This window comes from Marmota monax, unplaced genomic scaffold (genome assembly GCF_021218885.2).
Source record: "Marmota monax isolate L192 unplaced genomic scaffold, Marmota_monax_Labrador192_F-V1.1 WCK01_AAM20220418_F8-fsc00021, whole genome shotgun sequence".
NCBI lineage: Eukaryota > Metazoa > Chordata > Mammalia > Rodentia > Sciuridae > Marmota > Marmota monax.
Window position 1 is genome coordinate 27,258,875 of NW_026695228.1, and position 17,564 is coordinate 27,276,438.

The 17,564-nt window shown below is 40.4% G+C and overlaps 1 protein-coding gene across 1 annotated transcript; it reads right to left on the reverse strand.

The window, feature by feature from the left end:
- LOC124088048 (zinc finger protein 426) lies at positions 1-14,814 on the reverse strand. The gene is made up of 6 exons (XM_058576781.1): positions 14,402-14,814; positions 5,838-5,926; positions 4,808-4,936; positions 3,623-3,704; positions 2,362-2,444; positions 1-1,763 (listed from the first exon to the last, which is right to left on the reverse strand). Exons 2-6 carry the CDS (start codon positions 5,868-5,870, stop codon positions 498-500), a joined length of 1,593 nt encoding a protein of 530 aa, XP_058432764.1. The 5' UTR covers positions 5,871-5,926; positions 14,402-14,814; the 3' UTR covers positions 1-497.
- Between the last annotated feature and the right edge of the window lie 2,750 nt (positions 14,815-17,564).

The window sequence follows — 17,564 nt, forward strand, 5'->3', positions numbered from 1 at the left end:
TTTAAAAAAAATTGAGAATTTTATTCACTGAGGCGACTCTTGGCTGCTCAAAAAATAAACAAGGTTATTGGGGGATAATATGCTTATTGGGGGATAATATGCTCTGAATATCAAAATAACAACCTACAAATCACTTTCTTATTCACAAGGAAAAGTCTATATTTAAAATAGAGTTCTCTGATGGTGAATATTTTAAGCAAGTATCAAACATAGTATCACTAACCAAGGACAATATCATCTTACTGATGATATGTAATTGCAAGTACAAAATATTTTGCAAATGAACTTCTGAATTCTCAAAATCAGGAGTTGGCTTACTCCTTACATTCATTGGGTTTCTCTCCAGTGTGACATTGTTCCTGTACTAAAAAGAAATCAGAGTAACTGAAGGCTTTGTCGCATTGTTTACATTCATAGTTTTCCACCACTGTGGAATAATATATGACTGGTAAGGTATGTAGAAAACAAACATTCCCACCTTCCTTATATATCTATAGTTATTGGGCTTTGTGAGTTCGTATGTGATTATTGCGACTTGAGGAATATGTAAAGACTTTCCCACATATCTTACATTCATAAGGTTTCTCTCCTGTGTGAGTCCTTTGATGTACAGAAAGATTTGAGTAATAAGCAAAGGCTTTCCCACATTCCTTACATTTATAGGGATGTTCTCCAGTATGAATTCTTACATGTCTGTTTAGGTCTGAAGAAGCAGTATAGGCTTTCCCACATTCTTCACATTTATAGGGTTTCTCTCCAGCATGAGTTCTTATATGTTCAATAAGGCAAAAAGATCTAGCAAAGGCTTTCCCACATTCTTTACAAACAAAGGGCTTCTCTCCAGTGTGAGTTCTTATATGTGCAATGAGGCAAGTGGACGTGGTGAAGGCTTTCCCACATTCCTTACATTCATAGGGCTTCTCTCCACTATGAGATCGTACATGTTTAGTAAGGCCTGAGGATTGAGTGAAGGCTTTTCCACATTCATTACATTTATACGGTTTTAGTCCTGTGTGAATTTGAATGTGTTTTTTAAGGTATGAAGGATTTCCAAAGGATTTTCTACATTCCTTACATTCATAGGGTTTTTCTTCATTATGAATTCTTACATGTTTAGTTAGGTATGAAGAAACAGTGAAAGACTTCCCACATTCCTTACATTCATAGGGCTTTTCTTCACTGTGAATTCGTACATGTTGAGAAAGGCCCCAATACTGAGCGAAAGCTTTCCCACATTCTGAACATTTATAGGGTTTTTCTCCAGTGTGGGTTCGCATGTGCTTATTAAGGTAAGCAGGATATCTAAAACTTTTTCCACATTCCTTACATCTATAGGGATTTTTTACATTGAGACTTTCTATATGCATAGCAAGGTTTGTGGATATAATAAAACTGCTCCCATATTCATTCCATTCACAGAGTTTTTCTTCACTGTGAGTTCCCATAAGGGCCTGAAGGTATGACTGATTCATGAAGGCCTTCCCATAGTCACTACAATCAAACGGTTTCTCTTGTGTGCATGTTCTCTTATACGCAACATTTGGAGTTGGGCTGAGGGTTTTTCCACGTTCATTAAACTCAGTAAGTTTATCTCCAATAGAAGTTTTCATGTGCAGAGTAAGGAAATCTTTTCCATACTGATCAAAATCATAACTTCTCCCTACATTTTGAACTCTCATGTGTGTCTTGAAAAATGAATGTTCATGACAGACTTCTTCAGGTTGGTTATAGTCATAGAGTTCACCAACACTATTGCTTCTTCCCTGTTGATATGTGGACAAATGCTGATTAAAGTATATCATTTTGAGGATGATAATGATTCTTCCCCATTGTGTTACATTTACATAGTTCCTGTCTTTTTTTGGTGGGGGGGGAGTGGGGGACGGAACCCAGGGCTTTGCATATAGTTGGTAAGCACTCCAAAACTGAACTACATCCTCAACCCAAATCCTTTAATTTTATTTTGAAAGAGTCTTGCTAAGTTGACCAGGCTGGCCTGGAACTTGAAATCTTCCTGCTTTAATCATTTAAGTATTGGAAATACAGGTGTGCACTACCATACTCAGTTTATCATGTTTTCTTTCTAATTGAGCAATAGTAAAATACTGCCAGAATCCTGTGCCATTCTCTAATCTTAGACTGTTAAGAAGGATGTATACTGTAAACTCTAAATCAACAGGTTTCATGAGACATTTAGGGCACTCTTAAATTCATTATATTCAGAATATCTCTCCAGACATTTCTCTCTCTTGGGTGAATGCTACTTTTCTCATGCCTCTCTCATTTGGACTGATTTTCTAAAATGGAATTTGTAATCTTCTATGAATATAGAAAATAAGAGACATCCCCTGTTAAACTTACCATTTGTATCCCAACGCAGGTTTGTCCCCTCAAAAACTCCTGCTTAAGCATGGACTCACTGGTACTAAGTCTCATTTCACATTCTGAAAATAGACAGAAAAACAAAATTAACAATTGGAGAAAGAAATGGCATACTGAAGGAGTTATAAATAATACAACTGGGTATATAGCTCAATGGTAAAGTGCTTAGTTAGAATGCATGAAGCCCTGGGTTCCATCCCCAGCAAAACACACACACATACACAACATTAAAGCTGACTCTTTTTTTTCTTTCTTTTCTTCCTTTTATTTGTGTGTGTTTTCCTTTCAGTATGAGGCATTGAATCCAGGCCAGGCAAGCACTTTATCATTGAACTACATCCCCAGAAAGATAGAAATGATTTTTATTTATTTTTAAATTAAACTAGCTTAAAAATTTGAAAACTTAAGTAAGGCCCAATAGCTCATACTTGTAATTCTAGTTACTCAGGAAGCTAAGGCAGGAGGATCAAGGCCATCCTGGGCAACTAAGTGAGACCATATCTCAAAACAAATAAAAAGGGCTGGGGATATAGCTTAGTGGTAGAGTGTTGCCTCACATGTGCAAGGTCCTGGGTATGTACCACCCCAGTAGCACAAAAAAACAAAACAAAATTTTAAAATTTAAAAAAAGAAAAGTTGGGAATTTTAACTTGATTAAAAATTTTTCAAAGCTATGGATACAAATAATTTTAAATAGTTTATTACAAATTGATTCCTTGAAAATTAAAGCAAATGGTAAACAGAATGAATGTGTGTGTGTGTGCGTGCGTGCGTGTGTGTGTGTGTGTGTTTGGTGGTGCTAGGGAATGAACCCAGGGTCTCATATATACTGAGCTATTCTCCCAGTCCCAAGATGAATATTATTAGGTATAGAAAATATCCAAGATCTAGGGCTGGGGATGCGGCTCAAGCGGTAGCGCACTCGCCTGGCATGTGTGTGGCCCGGGTTCGATCCTCACACCACATACAAACAAAGATGTTGTGTCTTCCAAAAACTAAAAAATAAATATTAAAATTCTCTCTCTCTCTCTTTAAAAAAAAACTATCCAAGATCTAGACACACAGTATACATCAAAATGATATACTTCAAGAAGAAATAGAGTAGGTTTTTTTTGTGAAATTATAAGAAAATCTGAGTAGACAAAAAATAGATGAAGATGGGAAGCTGAAGATATTCTCAGATATATGACCTCAACATTCCTAAATCAAGTGCATCTTAAACAGTTTCCTTCACACTCACCTTGGAGATCTCTTCTCTGCACTGCCCACAAATCGGTTTCTTTCTCCAACCAAGAGATCAGACTAGGTTTGATGAGCTGACAACGTGTACATGGGGAAAAATGCACTAATAGAAGAAACTGATGCAAGAGATCATAAATCTTCACATTATTCAGGAATGTTGCTTCTAATTAAAACAGTTAAATTATTTCAGAGGGGTTAAAAATGCAAGTAGTACCTTTGTGCTCCCAAAACACTGGTTATACCTGACCCCTGAAACTCAAATTAATGATTATGTATACAAAGGGCTAAAAGTTTCAATCATTTAGGAATTGAAATGAAGAGAGCTTTATTCTTATTGGTAAAAAACTATCCCAATGATTCTGAAACAATGATACATCAGATTCATCCAGAGGGTTTATTAAAAAGTTTATAAAAAATACGAGGGCTGGGGTATGGCTCAGTTGGTAGAGTGCCCTTGCATGCACAAGGCCCTGGGTTAAATCCCCAGCACCAAAAAAAAAAAAAAAAAAAAAAAAAAAGATGCACAAGGACTGGAGTTATGGCTCAGTGATAGGACTGAACCCAGGGTCTCATACATACTGAGCTGCTAGCATGTGTGAGGCACTGGGTTCAATCCTCAGCACCACATAAAAATAAATAGATAGATAGACAGATAAATAAAATAAGGGTATTGTGTACATCTACAACTAAAAAAAAAAAAAAAAAGATGCATGAGAATCAGGCACAGTAGCTCACTGAGCCTGTTATTCCAGCCCCTCAAAAGGCTGAGGCTGGAGGATTGTGAGTCAAAGCCATCCTCATCAACTTAGTGAGGCCATACGCAACTTAGTGAGTTCCTGTCTCAAAATAAAAAATAAAATGGCTGAGGATGTGGCTCAATGGTTAAGATTCCCTGTGTTCAATCCTTGGTTTAAAAAAAAAAAAAAAAGCACAACAAGTATCTACCCAATGACATAATTGTATGTCAAAGGAGACTACTAACATATTTCTAACAACGTCATGGTGATATGTTCATCTTGGCTCACATTTTGAGAACCATAACATTAGATTAAAATGTATTAAGCAGAGACTATGCCCCTGTTATTTTCCAACATAGTCAGAGTTGACATCACTGTGCTGCAGCATCAGTGTACAAGTACAGAACACCCATCTTCCCTAAGCTACAAGGAATGATGGCAGTCTTACCTACTGAGGCCAGGTTCTGGTAGTTCTCCAACATCACATCTCTGTATAGGTCTCTGTGCGTTTGATCCAATAGAATCCACTCCTCTTGGGTGAAGTTCACAGCCACATCCTCAAAGGTCACCAAGTTCTTGAAAAAAAAAAAACAGTCATTAAGTCATAAATTATATATACAATAATATGGCTTTTAACTCATGATCCTCCAGCCTCAGCCTTCTGAGGTGCTAAAATGACAGGTGTGAGCTACCATACCTGGCTCGTGTGCATCTTTCAATAAACCCTCCAGATGAATCTGATGTATTATTGTTTCAGAATCATTGGGATTTTTTTTTACCAATAAGGATACTTCTTCATTTCATTTTACTTCCTAAATGATTGAACCTTTTAGCACTTTGTATACACAATGTCATTACACACATGCCAACCTGAGTAACAAGTACAATAGAAACATCTCCACTGATGTTCACAAGAGAATGAGGAAGTGAGACCAATGCCTACACAGGGATCTGAGGGCTTCCATTGTCTACCAAGGGTTCAGTGGTCCTGGGAACTCTTCTCTCTATCCACCTCACTTTAAGGCTGATCACCTCTGGTCATGTGGCTTTAATGGCCCTTCTGACACATTAATTGATCTCACTACAACCTGCCTGGAAGCTGTTCTCATCTTACTTTTTTCTTCTGAAGTACCTGAGGGCACTGTATATGCTTCATAATCAGTGTGAATGAATAAGTCTTTAGAAGAAGAACACATTTTCTTCTTCCTATCATCTGTCAGAGCAAACAAACATGCACTCAGAACTTGGAGTGTCTTGATCAGTTGCTAATCACTGAACAATGAGGGAGATTTTCAAGGTAACACCTTGCTAATATGAGAAGCTCCATTTCCTGGAGAAAACTAACTGGGAACTCAGCTCTTCAGTGAGGCTCTGTTGACCTCACTGAAGAAGGTGTGGAGACAAATCTGCCTAAAAGGAAATGTGTCTACATGTTGGAGCAGGTATGTCATTATGGGGGACACTGCTTCTGCATACCTGATAATAGTGTGTCAGGTAGTCAGTCAACATCCTTGATGTCTCTATCTTTTCTTCATGAAGGCAGAGTGAGTCCCTAGAAAGAACTCCTGGAAAAGAGAGAAAGCATGGTAATCCAGAGCTGACCATAATTTGTACACTTGCATGACTAGAAGTCACTCCATTCTAAAATGAAATTCCCATGTAATTGCATATTCAGTAAAATTCACATACATGTTTCTACCATACAATGCTAGAGTATCCTGAATCACCTAGAGCCATAAAAAGGATGGTGAGCCATGCTGCCCACCAGGAAAACTATAAAACTCTCATTTTATAGGTAGAGAAATTTCAGAAAGATGTGACTTTATTTCTCCATGGTGATAAATGTCATGAGGGAGATTATATGGCTTGTTGGTGTGAATGTTTGGCATGGAGAAACTGCTAAATTTTAAAAATTTGCAATTCAATCAGGTAGAATAAGAATCTGAAACTTGGAATGGAGACATGTTGTTGGACCTTGAGAAAAGTCAATCTTAAACCCCCAAGACAGTCTGAGACCCACTAACCAGGCAGGTAGGTTGTCCTTGGTATCTAAAGAGGCAACCTACTCTCAATGAAAACCCTGTGATAATCTCAACTGGGCCTGAGATCTTGGAAAGAAATGTACATTTTCAAGATAAACCATGATCTGCTGTTGTCACTAGAGTAAAAACCAGTAACAATCCAGGGATATAGATATATAATATAATGTAAGAAGAAAAGCTCACGCAACAAAATAATCCCAATCTGGAAATAATATCAGAGGAAAATCACAAAACAAGTATAAGAATGGATGCTAAGGATGTCAAGACCAAGGACAGTGGAAGGTAAAACTAAATAGGGCCATATTCATTGATGTGGGGCCACTTAATAGACATCTGGATCCCACATATTAGCTAATAGTTAAATAATAGCTTAATTAGATGATAAACCTGCACTCAATGGTGATCTTAAGGTTAGTGAGATGGATAATGCAAGAGATTTCCTGGCATAATAAAAGAGAAGGAATCCTAGAGATAAAGGAAGATTGTACTGAATTTATATGTGATTGTACTATATTTATATGTGAAAAAGGCTCCCCTTCACCAATTGATGTTAAGGGCCCAGAAGACATTCTTTTCATGAAGGTAGTAAAAAAAAATAGGTTAGTGAATGAAGACCCTCCATCCCTGAAAAGCTCTGTGGTTATACTGTGCCAAGCCATCACTGAGATGAGTTTCTTGATTAGAACAGGAATGGCCAAAATCCAGAGCAGTATAAACCAAGTATGTGGCACTTAACAACCATCTATAAACATGAGGTCACACCTACTGTCTTTCTGCTAGTTATGCTTCTGTTGGCACCACCATCTACACACTTGCAAATAGTTCATAAGTAGCATCAGCATTCATAAGTATGGGGTCTACTCAAGGAAAATGTTTCCGTATAAAGAAGTGCAACAAAGGGAGCATGTTCCTACAATCAGCCATCTTATTACGCCCACCACCTCAGAACATCCCTTCAGGAGATCAGAGGTAGAGTTTGGGTAGAAGGTTGAACTTCAGCTATCCACTCAAACAGTATTTGACACTGTGTTTGTGAATACAAATATTTACTGAGATTGATAATTAACATAAGAGGCTTTTTATGGAGAACTTACCAGTGTTCAGCCTGATTCTGATGAACTCCTTGAATTTCATTTCACAAATTTCCAATTTGTGAAATGAAAACACTTTCATGTTTTCTTCTATTTTCCCTTGATTTATGGCATTGGAATAAATATCAGTAACATATTAAAGAATAACCCTAACCCTAACCCTAACCCTAACCTGTCAGTAACATATTAAAGAATAGATCCTTTCTTTAGTTTTTTTTTTTTTTTTTTTTTTTTTAACCCAGCAATAGAAAAGAAGTCTTGAAGGGAGAAACCCTTGAAGAAGGCTGAGGGAGGAGCATCATGAATTCAAAGCCAGACTCAGCAACTTAGTGAGGGTCTAAGCAACTCAGTGAGAACCTGTCTCTAAATAAAACACATAAAAGGCCTGGGGATGTGACTCAGTGGTTAAGTGTCCCCTGAGTTCAATCCCCAGTATAAGAAAGAAAGAAAAGAAAAAAAAAGAAAAGAAAGAAATGAACTCAGTCAACTCACAAGACACTTTTCCCTCCTTGTACTCCCCTCCCTTTCAATGTTACCTTTTTGTTTTTCAGTCTCTGCTTAAAAATCCCTCTCTGTTCTTACCTTTTCCTATTGCCTTGTAAAGATAGAGAAAAATCACACTGACCTCTACTTCACTTTCAGAACATTCAATCAATTTGGACTTACACATTTATTTGTGTAGTTAGGTGACAATCTACTTCACTAGGTTACAAGTTCCCTAAGAATAGCTTTAGGATGAATTTTTTTTCACTAAGCTTTGATCAAATACTCAAGAATTCATTAAACATGCCATATCCTACAGTAAATTAAGAGATGAAGAAATGACTAGGTTCTAGCAATGTTAAGTTGGTCAAAACTCTTGAATGGGCTGGCCTAGGTGCCTCTATTGCAGCCTGCAGGAGGTTTGGTGAACACAAATTTGTCAGCATTCTTAAATGGCTATGCACTGAGGAAGGTTTCTCCCAGCAGAAGTATCCTTTCTTAGGAATCAATAGCCCAGAGCCCTCATTCACATTCAGAATTATCCTGGGACCTGTAAAATTTCTTTTCCCCTAAAGTGAAAACCCGAAGATGGGTGAGGGAAGAAGACTAGGAAGGAACCCTATCAAGAAGCCCTTATTCATCAGCCCAGATGTCACTGTGAACAGAGACTGATGTGCAAACTTGGGATACTTAGTCTCTCTTGCTGGAAAAAGAGGACCTGTGGGTTCCCAGTATCCAGGAACTATCTCCCCTTCCAGCTGAATAGTTCTTTACATCTTACCAAGGGCAGAGGCATAGGAAAGGCCATTTCCCCTGATTTTTGCTACCCTTTCTTCATCACAGGGTTGTCAGCTTCATCATATAGCTGTGAAGAAAACTGAGTGCAGGTTTCAAGTGGTTTGTTCAAGATCCCTAAACCAGTAATTGGGGAGCAAGATTCTGATCTTCTGTATATACTATTAAAATGAAAGTGGGTTGCTAGGAATGATGGCATATGCCTGTAATCCCAGAGACACAGAAGGAGGAGGCAGGAGGATTTCAAGTTCAAGGCCAGCCTCAGAAACTTAGTGAGGCCCTATGAAATTGAGACCTTGTCTCAATATAAAAAATATTTTTTAAGAGAGAGAGAAGAGAGAAAGAGAGATATATATATATAGAGAGAATTTTAATATTTATTTATTTTTTTTTAGTTCTCGGCGGACACAACATCTTTGTTTGTATGTGGTGCTGAGGATTGAACCCGGGCCGCACGCGTGCCAGGTGAGCACGCTACCGCTTGAGCCACATCCCCAGCCCCATAAAAAATATTTAATAAATGGCTGGGGATGTTGCTCACTGGTTAAGTGCCCCAGGTATAATCACCAGTACTGGCTTTACCTCCCCTCACAAAAAAGTGAGCCAACCATTTAATGTACCTCATGAGAAGGACAACTTCTTGTTTCTTCACTGTCTGATGCCACTTCTCAAACTTGATACCCCCTCCCTTATTAAACAAGCATACAGAGAGCCTGTGTTCTACCTATATCATATGTGGTTACATTCCTCAGCTCTAAACCAGAGCCTTGAGAATGCAGGGTTGTTTCTCCAGCTAAAGCAGGGAGCTGGCCAGGATCTCAAGAGTAGCTCTTGAGATCATCTCCCTCCTCCTCTGCAGATGAACACCCACCTTGTCTGTGAGCTTGAGGGAAAAGAGCAACCTAAAACATCTTCCTTGGCAACAAACATCCTCTGGGCAAGTCTTAGGGATCGTAGAAGATGTTTCCTCTTAGAATTCTGGCTTGGCAACAGTGGGCTCCTCAGAGGATAGGCTGAGGTTCCAAGGGGAACCCTGAAGAAATCCATACGACATGCAAAGAAGCTGAGTGGCGAGAGGGAAACAGAGCAGACAGCCCATGGGCCATTCAGCAAATCTACCCCCTAGGGCCTTGCTCAGATGTTGACAGTGAGATTCAGAGGTTGGAAGAAAGGGCAATGGATATGATAGTATCTTTCAGGTCACTCAGGAAGCCTGAACATGAAGATTTTGCAACAATAGGACATCCTGCCTCTCTGACCTTGAACTGGGCGCAGCAAGGATGAGGGGATTGACAGATGCTATTTGGAAACTATCCAGTTCATCCAGGATCTGGGTTTGAGAGTCCCAACAGCAGAGTGTGACTCCAGGACAGAAAGATGCCACTCCAACACATCATAGCAGAGGAAAGGAAGAGCTTCAGGCCTGAGTTCCAAGACCACAATGAGGGCCTGGGTACTTCCAGTTCCTAGAAACCTGGAGTTGCATGGCTTTTGCCTAGAAGCCCACTTACAAAAATAAGACAAGATAGTGGAGGAAAGGGAAAGGATTAATTAGAACTTCCCATGACTTGTGTATGGACATCATGGGAATCCTCACTCCTCACTCTGAATACAATTTAATAAAGTTTTTAATTTTAAAAGTTTTTAATCGGGCTGGGGATGTGGCTCAAGTGGTAACGCGCTTGCCTGGCATGTGTGGGACGCTGGGTTCGATCCTCAGCACCACATAAAATAAAGATGTTGTGTCCACCAAAAACTGAAAAATAAATATTAAAAAATTTTCTCTCTCTCTCTCTCAAAAAAAGTTTTTAATCTAGGAAAATGAATGAAATAATTTTGATCAAAATCACTTTGATCACAACACTGATCAAAGTCTATGTTACCACAATCATATTTTAAAGTTATTCTGAGAGAGAGACACCAAGAACTAGATACAGTCCCTAAGGCACACCCTTCAGGACTTACTTAGTCCAACCATGCTCCACCTGACGACAGTTACCACCCAGTTATCCTTTCAAATTATTAATCTATCAAATGAATTAATCCACTGAGGGGGCTTGTTCCTTCATGATCCAATCATTTTCTAAAAGCCTTACCTCTGAATAATACTGCGTTACCTTCAACACATGAGGTTTTAGGGGACATTCCAAATTCAAACCCTAATAGCAGATTTCCCTATAGGCATGGAGTGTAGTGCATTTTGACAGAGAGCAAAGAGTTTACTAGGATGATGGACCAACCAGCAAGCTCAGGAACAACATAAGAGAATCTAAATGAAAGGAAGAGTCAACACAGTTGTGTGTGCCTGTAATCCCAGCAATTTAGGAGACAGGAGGATTGTCAGTCCAGGTAACTTTGCAAGATTCTGTCTCAAGATTTTAATAAAGGGCTGTGGGTGCAGCTTAATGCTAGAATACCCCTGGGTTCAATTCCCAGTATCTAAAATAAATAAAGAGCAGAAATGTCCCATGTCCAATTTGTACCTTTGGCGAGACTGCCCATGAGCAACCCCAAGGTGAAAGTTCTACTGAATTAAAGGAAAACCTGTTACAGGGATGAAATCATCTTCAATGGCAAGATATTAGCAAATGGAGTGATTTCCTCTAAAGTGATATGTCACCAACAGTGAAATTCTGGGCCAGGCTGATGTTGTGTGGGATATCAGAATGTAGTGTTCTTTCCCTGTTTATACCCACATAGACTGATGTGGGTATCAATTTTTATCATGTTTGGGAGAAGTGTGGTTTATGTGGTGAGTGTATGAGCCTCTATATTTTAAATCAATAAAAGTACTTACACAAATATAATAAGACCAACAAACAACAGAACAGTGTACAGCTGTACCTGACAGGAATTTTGGATTTTATTTTATTTTTGACACTAGGGATTGAACCCAGGGTGCTAACTACTAAGCCACATCCCCAGCCCTTTTTTTATATTTTATTTAGATACAGGGTATTGTTCAGTTGCTTAGGGGCCTCACTAAATTGCTAAGGCTTGATTTGAACTCTCGATCCTCCTACTTCAGCTGCTGGGATTATAGGCATGCACCACCATGCCTGGCTGGATTTTTGGATTTTAGATAGCTTAGACTCCAATAGGTCCCATAATTAAAAGGGCAGCTACCTGGCCCATGGGAAAATTCACAGTTAACAGTTCCCAGGAAAGTATATACACTTGATCTGTCCTCCAGCCCATATAGGATGGAGAAAAGATGGAAAATGTATAAAGACAGGTAAAACCATGGAGCAACATAGAAACCTATTTAGAGGTCCATTTGCTGAACTGGAATTTTTTTTGTGGGGGGAGTACTGGGGATTGAACTCAGGGCCACTCTAGCACTGGAGGGAAAAAACCCAGGTTAAAATGGAGTTTTTATTTTTATTGCAGTACTAGGGTAAAAATGAATCCAGGGGTGCTGTACCACTGAGCTATATGTCCAGTTTTTTTTTTATTATTATTTTTTATTTTGAGACAGGGTCTCACTAAATTCCCCAGGGTGGCCTCAAACTTGTGATTCCCCTACATTAGCCTTCCATATGTTGCTGGGATTTCAGGCATGCACCATTGCTCAAGCCGTGGCTTCTCCAATTTGGCTGGGCATGGTGGCACATGCCTGTAATTCCTGAGTCCTGGAAGGCCGAGGCAGGAAGATGGCAAGTTTGAGACTAGGAAATTTAGTGACACCCTGTCTCAAAATAATAAAATAAACAATAAAGGGCTGAGGATGTAGCTCAGTGGTGGAGTGCCCTTGGATTCAACTCTCAGTTCTTAAAACAAAAACAAAAAAGTCAAAACAAAAACCCAACATTCATAATTTCTCCTATTATATGTTGCATTTCAACATACAGTATTAATTTTTTTCTGTCAGCTATGAATTGGAGATCAGACTCCTCCTCTAGCTTTTTTTTTTCCCAAGAAAAGAGCACTAGTGTGAAAACTGCCAGTAATACTTGATGTATTCCTTTCACCCTAGAAATCTCAACAGCTAATTTATAATAGGCTTCTGTTACCTGATATTCCATTCCTTTTCAGCATGACTAATTCTACAATGTGTATAGTTGTTTAGTTCTGTTTGCTTAGCACTCTCCTTACTTTCACCAACTCCCATACAAATAAACAACAAAATAATATTGTGCTTTACTTCCAAAATATTTATTTCCTTGGTTAAATGCTTGTGTCCTCCTTCAGTTTGCAATTTTCCAAGAGCTGGATGAACTTTTTCATTTTCCCTTGATCAATCATCCACACACTATGCATGAAGAGTGCATGAAGAGATGAAAGGATAAAAAGAGTCTGGCAATTTCACCTTATTTAAAACTTGCAAATAGGCTAGGTGTGGTGGTGCTTGGCTGTATCACAGTGACTTGGAAGGTGGAGGCAGGAGGATGGCAAGTTTGAGGTAAGCCTTAGCAACTTAGTGAGGTCCTAAGCAATTTAGTGAAACTCTGTCTCTAAATAAAAAAATAAAAAGGGGTAGGATGTGGTTCAATGTTAAAGCAATGGGTTAAATCCTCAGTACAGAAAAGAAAAAAGTCAGTTGCAGTGGTGCACACCTGTAGCTACTTGGGAGGCTGAGGTAGAAATATCACTTTAGCCCAGCCTATGCTAAGAACCCAACTCAAATAAAAAAAACAAAACAAAACAACTTTGCAAATTATTTTATTGTTTTCTGTTCTGTAACAATCATCTAAGTATGTTACTACAATCATATTTAAAACTTATTCATCATAAGCTGCTATTTTGACTCTACCTTCACTCTTTCATTTCCTGAACTCCATTCTCAAACTAGGAAGTCCTTGAATTCCATTATAGTCAGATATATATTCAAATCACTTCCCTGCTTAAACCATTTCATAAGGCCCCACGGCCTCACAATATAACCCAGTCATTTTTCTGGTCCTATCTCACTCCAGTCTTCTTCCAGCACTCTCCCTCTCTGTGCTCAGCTTTAGCCAACTCCCTTTCCTCAGTTCAGGAACTGCTCTAGGCTCTCAATTGCTCTGGGATTTTGTTCATGAAGTTTCCATCTCCTAAAATCTTCTTACTCTACCTCAATGATCTAACCATCAAATCATACTCTTGTCTTGTTCTCAATGTAAATATCAATCCTTCTCAATATACTCTCCCCTCTTACCAATTCTAGGTGTTTAAATTATGAGTATGTTTAAGAATTTACCCTGTTAAAGGTCAATTCGATTAGTTGTGGGTTGGAGATTAAACCTAGCGGTAAAGCTCTTGCCTAGCATTCCCAAGGGCCTGGGTTCCATCTCAAGCACACAAAAGAAAAAACAGGGGTGGGGGTGGGGGTGCAGCGTAATAAAATCTCCATCCTTTCTCCTTGTAGGTCCTGGTTTTGAAGCTCTGTAGGGATGTACAGACCCAAAACCTCAGATAAAGAGAGCGGCTGGTATCCTTTAGTAGAAAGACCCGGGGTCTACAACTGCTTGCGGTAGTCACCCAGGGAAACGCGCCTAAGACAGTATCTGTATCTTCCCACCTTAACATCAGGTGGCAAAAATGAACACAGGCTCGCAAAGACAAAGTCAAGTTCTCAGGTGAAATATTTGTTTGCATAAGAAAAGGAAGACCCCCGCCCCCTTCTGACCGCCTTTCACCCAGGGCTCACCAGAACGTGTGGGATCGCTAGGTCCTTGAGGACGGAGGACGCGGGGCCAGAATCTATGATTCGACAGGAAAAAAAATTCCTTCTGGAAAATAAGTGAGAAAGGTTCCCTGGAGCCTTTTGAAGAGGGGAGCTGGGTGAATGCGGTCACTCCGACGACGCAGTATAACGACACTTTCCAACCCGCTCCTCCCGGGGACCAGCGGCCGGACTCGCGGCCCCGGCGGACAGAAGAGGAGCGGGCAAGGCCTTTCCACCGAGGTTCCTCGGAGCCGGGGTGAGACCTGTCAGTGTCGCCTCATTCCCACACCCGGACCCTCGGCTGCACGCGAGCGTCTCAAAGAAAGCACGGACCGACCACCACCAGGCTAAGCAGGTCTTTGACAAGCGCCGCCGCCGGCGGAAGAGAGGGGTACGTCTTACGACGTCACTTCCGCCCACTCCTCGGCGGGGTCGGGGGCTTCCTCTGTTCTGGATCCGTGCGGGTGCAGAAATCCAACTCCCCCCCCATCCCCATCACGGCCCTGAGGCCTATTCTGCGTTAGGGCAAGACAGAAACGGGCCCCGAGGACACGGTCAAACTTCGAACCAGTCCTCCGCTGGGCTACGGGTGGGGGTGGTGTTGGAGGAGGGTTGAGGCCCGGCGCCCTGCGGTGCGGACGGCGGGATGGACTGAAAGGGCCGCCCTAGGGGCGGGAGCTCACGCCACCGGAGCTCCCGAAAGCTTCCTGCGTGCCTGTCACCTACCTGTCGCCTAGTCTCACACAGTGTTTCCCACGTGAAGCAGGGCCAACTAAACCCACGGAGCTGAGGACACAGCCACACTGGAGCAGAAGCTGAGAAAGGCACAAGATGAACAGGACTGACTTTTAGATACAGACATTGAAACCTTAGGATTTATTGTGATAGCTGAAGGATGGCTCTAAATTATTTTTCTTTGTTTCTTGCTGTTCTTGTAATTTGGGGAGGGGGAGGGGCAGTGTGGGGGCTGGGGATTGAACCCAGGTCCTTGTGCACTCTACCAGTGAGCTACACCCACAGCTTCTTCTTGTCCTTATTGTTATTATTTTTGGTACTAGAAATTGTACCCAATAGTGCTTTACCACTGAGCTGCATCCCCAAACCCTGTTAATTTTTTGAGACAGAGTCTCACTAAGTTGCTTAGGCTGTCCTACAACTTGTGGTCCTCCTGCCTCAGCCTCAGGAGTAGCTGCACCACCATGCACCACTATGTTCAGCTATGAGTTTTTTTTTTTTTTTAAGCAATATATTTTGAAAAAAGAATTTGGAATTTTCCACTGAATTTGGTGGGGTTCTTTTTTTTTTTCTTTCTTTCTTTTTTGGAACTGGGGATTGAACCCAGGGCTTTGCGAATGTGAGACAAATATTTTGCTGCTGAGCTGCATCCCAGCCCTTTCCACTGAATTTGAACTTATGTATGGCCTATATGACAAAATTCATGTTCATCAAGAGAAATATAAAATATTATTCATAGGAACTTGATTTGAAAACACCTTAAGTGGAAAAAAATCCAAATTCTAAAGGAAAAACTGTTATCTTCATTTATTGAAATACTCCTCTGGAAAGAAAAGCAATAATTTACAGATTGTAGTAGCTATGGTTGCCACAAACCTAGTGGCTTAAAATAATACCAACTAGGCTGGAGATGTGGCTGTGTGATAGAGTAGTTGCTTAGCGTACTTGAGACCTTGGATTCAATCCCTAGTACTGGAGGGAAAAAAGTAAACTTTGCAGTTTCTGTAGGCTAGAAGTGTAACCATGGTTTAGCCAAGTTCTCTGCTCAGGGATGTCATAATGCTAAAATCACATGTGGCCAGGGTACAGTCCCATCTTTTAAAAATTTTTCTAGTGCCAGTGATTGATTCCAGGACCTCTTGCATGCCAGGCAAGCATGCTACAACCAATGAGCTATACTCTCAGTCCTATATTCTCATCTTGAGACTGAAAACAGTGAGATATATTTCTAATTTCCCTCAGGTTATTGGCAATTTATTTCTGTGTGGCTGTGGAATTCTTGACTGCTTATTTCATCAAAGCTAACAACAGAAGCTGGGTGCGGTAGGGTGTGCCTATAATCCCAGCTACCTGTTTCTCATAGACACCAGCCTGGGCAATTCAGTGAGACCCAGGCCAAAAAATAAAGCTAGCAACAGAGAACAGAGAAAGTGTCTTTGCTTCTCTTCATCTCTGATTGCTTCACCCTTTTTGAAGGAGCTCACCTGGTTAGGTCAGGCCACCTCCGGAATAGTCTCCCATTTGATTAGGGACATTAATTTCACCTGGAAAAGTACTTAATTGTTGCCACATGATCATAGGTGTGATATCCCATCATAATAGTCTTTGTGTGTGTGTGTGTGGGGGGTGTGATACTGGAAATTGGACCCAGGGGAACCCACTAAACTACATCCCCAGACCTTTTTATTTTTTATTTTGAGACAGGGTCTCACTAAGTTGCTGAAGCTGGCCTTGACCTTTCAATCCTCCTACCTCAGCCTCTGAAATTACTGGGATTATAGACATGAGCCACATGCCTGGCTCCAAACCATTCTTATATAAAAAAAAAATAGGGTGAGGTGCTGTGGTCAAAGCCTGTAATTCTAGCTACTCAGGAATTTGAGGGAGGAGAATCATAAGTTCCAGGCTGGTCTGGCCAACTTAGGAAGACCCTGTCTCAAAATAAAACAAAAAAGGGTGGGGATGTAGCTCAGGGTAGAGTGCTCATCTAGCATGTATAAGGCCTTGGGTTCAATCACCAGTACTCGATGAACGGAAAAGAAAAGGTAAAGAAAAAACAGAAGAAAGGGACTATTTGCCAGAGAAAGAGAGAGAGAGAGAAGAGTGTGTGTGTGTGTGTGTGTGTGTGTACTGGGGAGCAAACCCAGGGCCTTGAACATGCTAGGCAAGGGCTAAACCATTGAGCTACATCCACCACTTACTTTTATTTTATTATTTCATTTATATAAATAAATATTTTGTAGTGCTGGGGATCAAAGCTGGGAAACTCTTGCATATTAAGCAGGAGTTTAACATGCCTGCCACTAACGCATACCTCCAGCCCAGGGACTAATTATCTTGAGGCTACTATCTAGAGGTAATAGGCTCTTATCTTTCCATCTTTTCCCCCTTTCTTCTTGATAGTCCATTT

Coding starts and splice junctions, on each gene's coding strand:
- LOC124088048 (XM_058576781.1), bottom strand. CDS start 5,870: ATGTTGACTGACTACCTGACACACTATTATCAG. Junction 4,937..5,837: donor ACCTGACACACTATTATCAG/GTATGCAGAAGC, acceptor TTTTTTTTCAAG/AACTTGGTGACCTTTGAGGA. Junction 2,445..3,622: donor GCAGAGAAGAGATCTCCAAG/GTGAGTGTGAAG, acceptor GTCTATTTTCAG/AATGTGAAATGAGACTTAGT.